General features: G+C 49.8%; 1 protein-coding gene across 1 annotated transcript in view; it reads right to left on the bottom strand.

Moving 5' to 3' along the window:
- Positions 1–13,802, bottom strand: part of LOC137911678 (phospholipid-transporting ATPase ABCA1-like) — a 64,007-nt gene that overhangs the window by 15,230 nt on the left and 34,975 nt on the right. The window contains 11 exon segments of the mRNA XM_068756058.1: positions 541–603; positions 2,186–2,306; positions 2,563–2,692; positions 3,764–3,887; positions 6,579–6,723; positions 6,899–7,014; positions 7,741–7,782; positions 7,784–7,919; positions 10,027–10,196; positions 11,602–11,676; positions 13,769–13,798. Of these exon segments, the coding sequence (XP_068612159.1) occupies positions 541–603; positions 2,186–2,306; positions 2,563–2,692; positions 3,764–3,887; positions 6,579–6,723; positions 6,899–7,014; positions 7,741–7,782; positions 7,784–7,919; positions 10,027–10,196; positions 11,602–11,676; positions 13,769–13,798 (1,152 nt within the window).

Raw genomic sequence — 13,802 nt, 5'->3', positions numbered from 1 at the left:
GGAATGACTATTCCGATGGCATTTACATTGGGATTAGGTGGCGGGATACCAGGGAAAAGCCCGGTCGGCACGAACGCCTGTCAGCATTTGAGATTATTTCAAAAATCAATTCGATGGAAGAATGTCTCCATCAATTTCAGAAAGTTCACTTTTGTCATATTTGGTGGATTTAGTTTTTTTTATTGAAGGTCACGTCGCCGAGTCCTGGTGTGGTGCTTTTAATCACGCACACACACACACACACACACACACGCCTGGCACTTCCGAAATGGAACGAAACAAGCCCCGATAAGGAGATTAGAGCCTTCCTCCTCGCAGCAGCATTTGGAATATATTTGGATTTAACTTAGTAGAAAAAAGAAAATGCGTCGAACTTCCAAGAAATAACTTAAAAACCAAATCACAGCCGACAGAGATGGAATCTGTGACTCATTTACAGAATTATTTGGGATATATTAAAATTTCTTTCACAGACAACTGCAGAGTGGTCAAAAAAAGAAAAGAAAAGGCGCTTCCAGGACCGAGCAGCCTTGGACTCACCTCAGCGGCAGGTACGCCCACACACAGCCCGTCCACAGCGGGGGTGCTCTTCCGAGGGTAAACCTGCGGAGAGCCGGCAACAGAATTAATCAGACAGCCAGGCTTAGAAGGGAGGAGAACGTGGGTGGGAGGCGGGAGAGAAGGATCGACCAGAGCAGTGGGGAAGTGTAGAAGCCGGTGTGGGAAGAAAAAAGAGGGGGGGGAGGGAGGAAGCAAATTTTAACACGATGGCATCATTTCCAACATTTAGAGCGAGCCAGAAAAAGAATTCACGAGAAACTCTCGTTTCCACTTTGAGCACAACTTCTCAACGACCTTGAAGGCGCTCCGGACGCCAGCGCCAGGCGACAGCTTCCGATGGGCTCAGGTGAGGAGGCGAACAAACGTCTAGAGCCGTTTAATCTGGTCCGTGAAGGTGAGGGTTCACGTCGGCATGACCTTAGACCCCGCCCCCCAGGGGGAGTTTTTAAGTTCACCGGCTGATTGATTACAGAACTGGCTCAAGGCGCAGCGAGCAAAGCTCCTTAAACACCTGAGCCTGCGTGTCGTCCGCCGAGGTGTCACTCATCCGTCATTTGGCCGCTCAGACCAAAACATCTGTCATGAGGTTCTTCGGGACTTTGTCCGTCACCCTCAGCGAGCGACAGGAAGGTTAAAGCGACAGCGCTCAGGCGGACACGCTTCCGCCGCGGCGGCCCATCGATTGCCGCGCTCGAAGCTAATGTCGCAGCTAACCGGAGGCTAGCAGGTGGAGCGCGTGGCGGAACGCTTCCATTCGGGACAGCCGGTAGAGGAAGGGGAGGAGCAGGGATCCGACAGGTGGACTGATGGGCCGTCGATCGCTTCAGAGGCACGCTCAGATTTATGACGGCGCCCGGCCACTGAAGCCGTGCGCTCATTGATCAAATTGCTATCTGCAACAACAAATGGATGGGGGGGGGGGGGGGCAGCTGTGGCGGGAGTCAGTGAGGGCATCCTTGGACGCCGGAGAAGCTTCATCGCATCCTGAACTGCTCGGCGTCGTTTTAAAGCCGCATCTAAAGCATTCAAAAGTTATTCGGCCCCGCATGCTTGCATTCTGATTTGCAATGCCTTACCTATACCAGCTTTTCTACCCGCCACTTGTTCAGTAATTACCCCGGGGGGGGGGGGGGGGGGCATGACACCAGTCTGCTGCATCCGTGAGCAAGGCGTGAAAGTTTATGTACAGCGAAGCTGAGCAGACCGAAGGAGGATCAAAGGAGGTCCTTCGCCGCCCCGCGAGGAGGGAACATCTGCCGACGGACGAAGCGTCAATCTCGGCGCCGGCGGCGAGGCACGGCACGCTACGCTTCGGCCGCCGCTAAGGAGCAGAGACCTTTTCGCACCGAAATGCAACCCGGCTCGGTTCTCCTGCCCACTTCTGCGGTTTGTGGATGTTCACAGCTGCAGGGCGGAATAATCCGACTGAATAATCCGACGCGACGATAAAGCAGCAAGATGAAAGATTTAAAGGTGAAGGCATGAGTTCGCAGCGAGGAAGAAACTTTGCCTGCTTCGCTTCTAGCCCTAAAAACGAACACAAATAAACCGCTCGATTAATGTCAAACCCGAAAAATAAATAAAAAGAATCCGGACAAGGCCGCAGAGATTCACGGTGCGATACCTTTGTGAGGTCACAGATCCTCAGAAGGTCGTTCTGGGCCTTGCCTTCGCACACCCGTTGGCGTTCCCGAGCAACATCGATATCCTCTTCCTCTGCCGATAACGACTTCCCTACAGTCAGCCTGTCGGAGAGAAGTCAAGCCCGGTTGGCGTAACACAAATTAGCGTGACCCCGGCCTGACACATTATCTCAGTCAAAGTTCAAGCTCAGTGAAGTTTCGCGAGTGCAAGAAGCCACAGGCGCTATTTGTTCCATGGCAACCTCATTTTTTTTGAGTCGGCAAGCTCGCCGGCAACGCATAAAAATGAAGTGGATTCTGATTCGCTAAACGAAGTTGGAAAAGAAGAAACTCGGCTGAGCAAAGTGACGTCGCTCACCTCGGTTTGCAGAAGAAGTTATACTGGATGAGGAGCGTGACGCCGAACATGACAAACCCCTGGATGGACATGGCGCAAAGGTTCTTTCCCAGCATGTCCCAACTTAGAGGGTCTTGGAAACGGTCTTCGCCTAAATAAGGGCGGGAAAAACAGGAAGAAATACAAAAGTAATGTCAATACCATTTAAAAAAAAGTGCCTTTTTTTTCTTCTCATTTTGGCCACAAGGGGCAAAATCTGACCCCCTTCACCATGCTGTCCATGCTGTTCCTTTCATGGACAGCATGGACGCGAGTTTGTCATCTCGTTGAAGTGTTTTCCTGAGGGGGGGGGTTAGTAAAGGAACAAGAAAAACAAAAGCGCTTCTTTTCTTCTTCTGGTAAATAACCCCTTTCCTCTCCAGCCCTTTTAGGTCGTGATTGCTTTTCTGTTTCTGCTCTCCACCGCTGCCATAAATGATTCCTCAAACCACCATTTCCTATTCCATCTCTCCACAGACAAGACTCCCCTTCGCCCCTTGATGCCCCCCCCCCCCCCCCCCCACTCCTCAACCCTGGCGCCACCCCTTCTAGCCCATTTACCTCTCTCCCTTTCTTCTCTCTAATTTTAACACACTCAGAAGAAAAGGAGCGGCTTGCAAGCTTGCACCGCCGGTCGAACCTGCTCTCCTGCTGGTGGGTCGCCAGGCGGTCGCTTTAATGCGCATGCTTCAGTGTTATTTAAGGGTCTGGTACACGGATAAGAAGCGCGCACACATGCAGGTCAAGACCGCTGCAAGAAGTGAAGCTGAAAAAGATGTGGAAGAAATCACGCTAACGCTTCGTTTAAAAAATGCACATTGGGGATATTATTACGGATTCCTTTATTTTATTTTTTTTATGGCCCGGAAGCCAATTAGTAGAATACTAAGTACAAGGAAACAGCAGGAAATGCGTTTATCATTGCTGGGGGGGCCATCAAGACGCTGGAGGGACCACCTGCGTCTTGAAACACAGACTTTTATGCTAAACCGGTTTTAATATCGCGTATTAAGGTCGACTTCAGAGCCACGTTTATCACCAGATTGCTGCTGCAGTCATTTGATGCGCCGCCGACCTGGCTGACGCTTCGTTTGATTGAAAACAACAATTTCAGGAGCTAATATTCCATAAAATGAGAGTTTGTTTTCCTCACTTCCGCTGCCAGGGGCGGGTGGACGCTTACCAAATCCGCTGAAGAGCGTGGCGATCGCCTGGTTCTTGGCCATGTCGATTAACCCTCTGCCCAAACAGAAATGTGGGAATATCAGCAGCGCCTGCTTCACTATGTCGTTGATGCGGGAAACTTCCTGCGGAGGAAAGACAAACAAACAAACAGGAGAAACAAATTGGTCCCGTGAAGCCGAGCACGCCGGCCGGATCAGCCGGCGCTCAGGTAAACGGACGTTTGTCCTTAAATCCCTAACGGAGGGCGGGAGGAGCTCACGGCTGATAAATCACACAAAAAACAAAAAAACCCTGAAGCCTATTATTTTACCATTTCAGACATAAATAAAAAGCTGCTTCCATCTCAGCGGGATATTTCCCTGAAGAAGCATCAATTTATCTCCAGAATCAGACCGTCCCTCGCTCCCATTTCAGTAAAAGGGCAAAATAATTGTCAAATTAAGGGCGAAATGGACGGGGCGCCGACACACTGGCAGGAAGTACGGCAACTCGGGGAGGAAGGAAGGGGCGTGAGGGGCAGAATATTGCTGCATTTGGTGCGTAGCAAGGCAAAGGGACTCTCATGCATTATGCATGCCGATCCATCGCAGCGTAATCTCGCAGGCTTTTGCATACACGGAGGGCGAGTCCAAATTCATCATTTCTGTTGTTAGGGGAGGAAATGCGAAGAGGACGGCGGCGTAAAGATCATCGCCACGGAATCTGCTCATGGGATGCGTTTGGAGCCGCTCTGGGACCACTGGATTCACTGGGAACGCCTTCGCGCTGAGGGTGGAGGATGAGGCACATGCATAACCAGGACGTTAGCTAACGCCGCCGCTGTAATGGAAGCATGCTAGCATTCACAGCAGTCGTGAAATTACCTGAATCCTTTGTAAACAACCTTAATTCCACACACACACACACCTCGGCCCCTCCCTTGCCATGCAGATGAACAGCAGCTACGACCTTGGCTGAGCAGCGCGTCCGTCTGGCAGATCTTATTCGAGATCAATACATTAAATAACACGTCTTCCATTGATCAAGGAGATCTAATAGTTTCTCAGTGATGAAACGCTGGACAATTTTCCCCTTTACGTCTGCGCTCTATGCCCCATAAATCATTTTCGACCGCTACATGAAGGTGGTACAGTCCGCGAGGCGCTTTATCTGACCCACATCGCTGCTCTCGCTTATTCCCACACCGGGGCTCCATTCATAACGCCGGGAATCACGACGAGAGCAGACGGACAACCGTGTATCTCAAAGTTAGATCTCGTCTACGGATTAAATTAATGGTTCCGAGCTTCTGCCTTTGAAATGGGAAGAGGCGCTCATCGGGCTCAATTAAAGGGGAAAAGGAATTCCTGGCGCTTCCCAGAATGGGATGTCGAATATGAAGACCCCTTGACGTCTTTACATCCCGTCCATTATGCTCCACGTTGGTCAGGCCGCCTTGTCTCCCCTTGGAGTTTATCCTGAACCTATAACATGCCTGTGGTTATGTTATAGATTCGGGTTGGTGCTGTGCGCTAAAAAGGGCGACACGTCGACGCTTGGACGGCTGATTGATGTCGGCCAATCAGATTCTCTTATCGACAGAGAAATCAAGTCGGATTAGCACAATTATCGCAGAAGCCCCCCCCCCACGGTTCCTGCTGAGTGTCAGAGAAACACTATCTGTGTCCCCTAATGCCTTGGACAAGAGAGTAGTGCAATAAATCCGTCCCTTTACGCCGCCACTGGGCAACACGCTGTCCATTAAATCACCGCCGATGGCAGCCTTTATGAATAATCTGCTCCGCAAGCAATTTATCAATAAATAAAGTGAAGGCAAAGCGACGACGCCGCCTTTTAGAGGAGTGGCGGAAAATACAAATTGCTAACGAATGCTAATGGAATCACGATGCAAACGAGTCTCGTTAGGAGAGAGGAAGCGCCCCGTGCCATCGCCGAGCGGTGCCGGGGGGGAACGGGGTGCGCGAAGGCTTCCAGACGCCGCTACGCCACGTCTGAAGTGTCTGCTCAGAGCCGTGGGAGACATCAGACGCATAAGCTGCTTGTCAGCCGGTGAATCGCCGTCGACAACGATCGACTTGATCAGAGCGAGGAAAAAATAATAAACATTGGACGTGAAATATTCCACGCGTGGGCGATGCATGCTAATCGTCCAAATAACAATTAAGTCAACAAATCAAAGGAGACATATTTGGTTCAGATGAGAAAAAAAGGCATCAATAAATTTGGATAATTTTCCCAACCATCAAAGACTTCAAGTCCTGCGATTGAGGGTTCTGGCTAGAACCGGAGGGGGGGGGGGGGGTGGATGTGAAGAAGTGATTTGAATTCTAATCAAAAGCAAAATGGCAGCCAGTCAACAGCCCTCCTCCGAAGCTCTCCATCCTATGTGGGCTCTCCTTTGGTGTCTTTGTCTCCCCCCCACCAAGACTGAGGCGGCTTGCAGTTTAAACGAACACTCGCTGAAAGATAGATGAGAAGAGTTCTCTGAAGGCCTAATTCTCACCAAACGATTAAACATTAAAGAGAACGCGGAAAATAACTCCTTTGAAAAATCCTCGCGAGGATCGAGGACTTACATTAGAAGTTATTCCAGGTGGCTTCTAGGCTCCACCCACATTAATACGGAAGCCTCTGCTTCCCAAACAGGAGCGTTCATCTATGATTCATGTCAATTATCCAGCTTCCAAATTGACATCCGATGCAGCCGCCGGCGCCGAGACGTCCGTACCTGCTGCTCGTGTTTTCCGTTCTTGTCCAAATCTTGCAAATATAGCACGAGAGTAAGAAGACATGCCGGCGCCGGCGCCGCTTACATCATCATCAAGGAGCTCCATCACGAAGGTGGCGACGCTGCCGTTGATGCCGATGAAGAGGTTGAGGCAGGTCAGCACCACGTAGGCCGTGCTGGGGACGCTGAAGACGAAGGAGGCGGGGTACATCATGGGAGTGATGGACCACCTGGGGGGGGGGGGGCAAGAAAGACCCCACCAGAAAGAGTTCATCTATACAGGTCTCAACAGAGGTCCCTTAAGTCTGGAATATTCCTCTATACCTCTATATACTCTCTTTAACCGAGCGGAAATGTAAACTTAAGGTCAGTATTGGAAATATTGATCTTTTAAAATCCACGTACCCGTATAAAATGAGCAGCAGAATCAAAGCCGGCAGGTTGGGAGGGGAAACGTAGGCTTCCTTTTGGAAGCAGAGGAAGATTCCAATCACGATCAAGCACGGGACGATGTAGTTGCACTGTCGGAACAAACACAGGCGAGCAAACAATTAGCCGGCGCGCGATTCAGAAATCAGATTAAAGAAAACCTAAACTTGATTGCTCTTCCTTTAAATCCAGAAAGCTGTTTTTTGTCTGTAGCGCCCTCAAACACAGCAGCTTCAGTCTTTCGCTGCTAAATAAATGAACAATAGCATAAAGAGAATGAAACAAAGACAATTGTACTGTAAGTTCACGGAGGATTTCAGGAGATGCATTAAGGCGCTGTAATATCCCCGCTGTCGATGCAGAGAGCTTCAGGCTAGAATCATTAGAGCGGCTCCTTTGGGTGCGTTTGTTTTCCACTCAGACATCATTTATCCGACATAACGATGAGCGCCTCCTGATGCCGTTCTTCACCAGAGCGACCTGCTGGAATGTTTACTTCAATTATGCTTCGGGGAAATAGCCTGATTCGCCCGTTGAGCGTAACCAGCGGGGACAGGCGGCGTCGATAATTACGCCTCGGCCCATAACCGCTGCTCCGGTGAAAGCTTTTCCAGAGTTAAGGCCACATTATCAATTAGAGTAGATGGATAAGGCTTTTTAGACATAGCCTCAACAATCTTGGACAGTGGGGGGGGGGGGGGTCAAACTGGAGTCAAACGAGGCCAGCAGCACTTAAAGGCGTCATTAAGTGTAAAATAACGGTAATGCTAATGCCGCGCCATCAAGATGCTAGAGCCAGACGGGGGGGCGGAGCTCACCATGTCCCAGGCAAAGTTCGCCAACCAGTAGACAGCCGGGTTTTACTCCGCTGACAAATTGCAGATGCTTGGCCTTGTTCACCCGCTCTTTGACGAGGAAGAGGATGAAGCTGGCGGGGATGAAGGACATGGCGAAGATAACGCAGATGGACACCACGATGTCAGTGGAGGTCGCGACCCTGCGATTAAATAGAGCACAGGGGGAAAGGAGAAGAAGATGTCGACTCTGAAAGTGAAAGAATACGCACCCCAGCCCCCCCCCCCCCCCCCCCAGGTACGAAATGCATGACTAGGAATAATAACAATGTTGTTTAACATTAAATGTCTTTTCTTTTTGGAGCTCATTGGACTCCTGAGACCAGAACAGGCCATTATGCTCAACTCAATTCATCTCAGAGCTCCGGCTGGTCTCTTGGCAACCAAGTAAAGATGAGAATGAAGCAACACAAAAAAAAACATGCAGCAGCATCCTTTCGTTTTAAATACAAACAGTTGTTGCCCCCCCCCCCCTCCCCCCAAGATGTTAACCTTGATTCCTCCGACTGCATTCGCGCCATCCTCGTGTCGGAAACGTCCTTCGTTACGTCTCGTCAATTAGCGCCGCGGCGCTTTCTTTTAACCCTCGGCAGTAGATAATCTCTCACAAGGCTTCCTGTCGTGTAATTAGCATATTAAAGATGTCACCCCATGCGGCTGCGCGGCTATATTTATCTTCGCCAACCAGATGCAATTAGAACACAAATAATATAATTTACCCCAGCGGGTGTCAGCCCACATTCAACAGGTTTCAGGGGCTGTGAGCTCTTGTTTGGGGGGGGTTGTGAATAATCTAACCTTTAATGCTCGCAGCTAGCTAATTGCTGTGAAGAAGAGGACAAGCAATCTGCTAATTAACTAATAATGGAAGGGCAAGGAAGACGAGCAGTGGAAGTAGAGCGTTACAGGATGTGCCGCGTTCCTTTCGCTTTTCTCATAGCTGCAGGTTTAAAACGTAAAAGTGGCGTGGCGCTGAAAGCATGAGATAACGACTGAGCTAACCCCGAGCAACGTCGCAGTGAAACGGCTCCCTTGCTAGATTCAGAGCTTCTGAGCCCCCCCCCCCCCCCCCCAAAGAGTCGAAGCGTGAACGACTTTGACTAATTATCACAAATCATCAAACACGTACTTTATTCACCTGTTTCCCCGATTTCATCAGTCTAATACAGAACGAGCCATTTTGCTACGTTTGCCACGCGATGTTATTCCCTTTAAAAGAACAGCCACTGAATTATGCAAGCCCAAAACGTCCCACTGAAAGCTGCCTTGGATCTCGCGGATCGTTGTCACTCGAGAGCGGGAGAAAAGGTGGATAAAACTTTGTGGAGTTTCGACGTGATGAGCAAAATACAATCGTTACTGGCCTTCTAGCTTTGCGTTGCGCGCGGCTTCTTTCTAAACTGCACCAGGGTCTCCTGGCTAGCTTGAAGAAGCTAGAGACGTAAAAAAAACAAACAAGCAACAACATTTTCCTGGCTTTGACAGAACTGTGGAAAGCAACACTAATTATTTGTGCTTCTACTTTAATCCAAATGTTCGAGACGTCTCTACACTTCATTCTTTCCCGCAACATATAGGGGTATTCACAAAAAGCATTTCACACCCTGCAAGAAGAAAAGCGCTTCATCCTGAACCCGCTGCAGACGGGTCGTAATTACGGCCCGACCTTGGCATCGTCCTCCTCTCTAACTCACGACGGCTGCCACCACCTGATCACTACATAAATACTTAACCGAGGCTCGGGCAGGAACGGCGGCGGGATGCGGGATGCGTCCTGCCTAGACTCCATTAAGATGCGTTGATCGGGTTCGATTCGAAGAACGGATAACTTTGTAGCGTTGCACATTATTTCAGAGAGAAACATCGCCGCTCATAATCAGAGAACACAACATCCATATGCGGTGATTTAGCACGTCCATTAATCTCCCTCCCTCGTGGGGAGCTGCTCCTTTGCAAGCCCTGTGAGGAAAAATATGTATGCCCTCGTAAGGGTCTCCCATGGGCCTCCGAATCTGTGCATACTCCAACAAGCCCCCTCATCCATCTCGCTGTCTGAGGCCTTCCTTTCTATTGCCTTTTATTTGTCGGCTCTTCCTTTGTCTCCTCCCCTCTTTCTCCCACTCCGTTGGCTTGTCTGCGGCGCGGCCATCCCTCACAATGAGCATGCGATGACGTGGAGTCACGCATGGACTCTGAGCTTCCCCCCTGCAGCTCCTTAAAGCTAAAGCCTATTCTCCGGCGATGACTCACATGGCGGCGTAGGAGAGCTGCTCCTTGGTGAGGTTGAGGGGGTGATTGGACACGGCGATGCCATACAGATGGGGGTCCCGTCCCGCTGGCAAATTCCCCCTAAGTATGGCGTTGTTGGCCACGCCGAGGAAGGACACCACGCCGTGCCAAGCCTGGTTGTAGAACCACACCTGCAGAGGTAGAAGCAAGCATGAGACTGGGATGTCAGAGGTCTCCTAGCAACCACACCTGGCGCTGCCGGGGACGACACACCGAGCCACGGATATACAACGGAGAAATACTTGACGCATAGCTGGTGGAAGAAGAGATATCTCTATGGATAGAAGAAAGGATTTTGAAAATGGCCGCACTGTGTGGACGTTGACAAAAAATCGCCTTCTCCTTTTTTTAGCAGCACTTTGCTAGCATTAACTAGCAAAGGAGAATGCTCCTTATTGAAGGCTGCGTGACACCGTAACCATCAGAGAGCACGCCAATTCACCGAAAGAGCCTTCTTCAGTCAAGTGAAAGGGAGAAAACATTGTCAGTCAGCGGCGTAACGCGTTGCCGCCGGTGAGCCGCGCATGTTCCGATAGTTAGTTCCCATCATGCATCCGAGTGTGTGTTTTAGTTTTTGTCCACTTAGTGCACAAAAGGAGCTCTGAGAGGCGGGGGGGGGTCACCATTTTCCAGAACAACAAACCGTTCTGAAAGAATACGCAACAAAACTGTCAAAACCTCACTATTTTTTTTTTTCTTCATTTAATGGCAGATAAAAGCCTGAAATGGCTGCCAAATCTCCACGCGGACCGGAGACAGCGTAAGGAAAAATAACAGGGGAGGGGGGGGGCACATTGCACACTTTCCTTTTTAATATAAGTGATTCTTTGAGTCTGTGGCTGCTGGGGTGTAGAAGAAAACCAACGGATGATAGTGCAGCGCTAATTAAGAGTGGATGGTGTTTGAGTGTCAGCCCAGCATTACACCACCTCACAGGAGGATGTGAGCACGCACACGCACACGCACACGCACACGCACACGCCATTAGCTCCGCCTGGTTGTCTCCTGATTCCCTGGTCTTTGTTCTTGCAGCACACCTCAGACGTGAAAAAAAAAACCTGCCCCTAACCGATTTGTTTACGTGCCACAAACTGCAATTTAACTTCTAGAAATTGTTTTCTGAGGAGCAAAACTGCCGTCAAAGGCCGAATCGAGGGGGCCAGATGGCCGCTGCACCTCCGTGCCCGGAGAAGGAACGGACCGCACCAGCCGACAGGTGAGGTAATTCGATCAACCTTTTGGATTAACGCTGCCAGACAAAGAAAAAGCAGCATCCAGGTGGGACCATGCTGGCGACGCATCCAAGGTGTGCCCCGCCCCTCGCCCACCGCAAGCTGGGATAGACTCCCAGCAACTACCGTGACCCGCAAAGCGGAAGAAAATGGATGGATGGAAAACAGGTTTGAGTCTCCACTGCCTCGTTTCTTTTAAACAAGATATGCCCTGCCCCCCCCCCCCCCCCCCCATTAATTAAGTGTTCTGATTCTGAAGAATCCAAATTGCCAAATCAAACAGGAGAACGAAAAGAAGGAATACCTTTACGTTGTCCTTCGTTCCCAGATTCTTCAGCAGCGTCCCGACCCTGGAGAGGATCTGATCGGTCATATTGTCCTGATGAAGATGAGGAAGACGAGAGGGGGAAAATGAGAAAGGAGTCGGGGACTTAATTGGATACACTTGGAAAACGGCTTCCGCTCTTTGAAATGCAAAACACGAGGAGCAAGCAAGAATCAAGACTTTTATTGGAGTGCAGACTTGGGGGGGGGGGGGAATTATGTCCCCTGTTATTTTTGCTTCTTACTTGCCCCCCCCCACTCTTACATTTCAGTTTTATTAAATGGTGTGAAATAATTAAAATGACAGAAGTGAGAGGACACGAAAGAAGGACTCACAAGAAATAGAAATGTCCTCATTATGCAACGCACCAACCAGATTTAATTAGCGCGACTCGATGGCGAGTCGAAAACTAAAATAACTTTGCTAAAAGTTGCTTTTCTGGCATCTTCTGCTGCGTTTCGTGTCGAGGGGAGGGGGAACAGGACAGGATGCATTAACAATCAGCTCGTTTCTCTTCGTATGTCATGTGAAACGATCCTGGGGGGGGGGGGGGGGGGGGGGGCTTGAGACGACAGGCGTGCGATTTTCCAGAGTGTCGCGCTGATGCCATGCTGTTCAGCCCGACCGTGAGAGCGATGGCCGCATCACATGTGTGATATAATGCAAATGGACCTCCTGCTGGACTGTGCCAGCATCTTTGGGTGAAGAGGAGGGAGGCAGAGTGGATCTGGCTGGCAGTGGGGAGGAAAAGTGCGAGTGACAACCTGGGAGGGAGGAGAAAAATCAAGGAAGACATCCCGAGGATGCAGAGGTGTGCTCAGGTGTGAGCGCTTGTCCACTGTAAAGGAACGCGTTTACAGGGATGAACGCAGAGACCCCCATCGTCGGGACAGCCGACAAACAGCGAGGGCCGTCGCCATGGCACCACTCTCCTTCTCAGCCCATCCATCCCACAACCTATCCCTCCCACCAGGGATGAATATCGACGATTTCAGACATTGTTTTTACATTTCAAATTCTCTTTGGTCAGACCTATCTTGCTTTCTTTGAGCCGCAGAGCGGTCACATGATCAAATTATTTCTCCAAGGCCATTTCAGGGAAATATGAGGATTCCAATGGATATTTTTAGGGATAATTAAACCACTTCCAGCACATAGGCCCCGTTGTCTCATCGTCGCGACAGCAAAGCCTATTTCCACCGTCTAGACTCGGGAAATGCAATTAAGCGACGCTCTTAAAGCCCCGCCCCGAGTCTACCCAGGTGGCTCGGAACACGCCACGTCCCGTAAACGTCTCGCATCCCACGGCCTGCGGGCGCAGGAGGCGGCCAGACATTTCCCAAGGACAATGTAGCACTCAACAATGAATGCAGAGCAGGAATGGCTAATGCCCCACCATTAGCGTTACATCACCGCCGCCGCACAAATTAAAGTCACATTAGCGTCGGGATCCAGGAGACAGAGGAGGGAGCCTGGGCCGAAGGGGAGGCGATGTGCTGATCTGAAAGCGGTTTGAAAGTCCAGAATTTAAAATGATAATGAGAGACTGTTTGCAAGACAGAGACTGAGAGACAGAGAGATTATCGGAGGGAGTTCGCATGAAGTTCAAAAAGCACAGCTGGAGCATTGACGTGCACGGACGTGCATGTGTGCGAGTTCAATTGAGGAGGTAGGAAATAAGTAAATCAGAGGGTGGAGAGGATTGGGAGTGAATGTGTGCGTTCCGGCGGAGCAAAGATCGGATTGTTCGATTCATTCAAAAGCAACGCACAGACAATCATAGCCTGTTGCCATGGAGACGAAGCAAAATGGATTTGAGGAATCTAAACCTCCTCTTCATTTTTCCTTTAATATTTGGAAAAAATATCCCAAAGCACTCAAAAAAAAAAAAAATACCCCACCCCCCCGGCTTTGTGCTCATCATACAAAGACAGCCGTCGCTTAGAAGACATTTGAGAAACGCTTCCTCCGTCACAAAATAGAAACAAAATGTTTTTATGGTTCGTTAGAGTTAAAGCCCAAAAGTTTAATTTATTTTGTGTCAAATGAAGATGTATTTAATTAAAACAGGACACTTTACCAATGATTCTATCGACGTGATCTTTGGATGCCTCTGGGATGCTCGGATAAAATAATTTCTACATACCTGAAATGAGCTAAAAAGATTTCTTAAATCCTCG

Source organism: Brachionichthys hirsutus, chromosome 23, assembly GCF_040956055.1.
Source record: "Brachionichthys hirsutus isolate HB-005 chromosome 23, CSIRO-AGI_Bhir_v1, whole genome shotgun sequence".
Classification (NCBI taxonomy): domain Eukaryota; kingdom Metazoa; phylum Chordata; class Actinopteri; order Lophiiformes; family Brachionichthyidae; genus Brachionichthys; species Brachionichthys hirsutus.
Note: the sequence above shows the minus strand (reverse complement) of the source record. Positions and strands in the feature narration are given on the sequence as shown.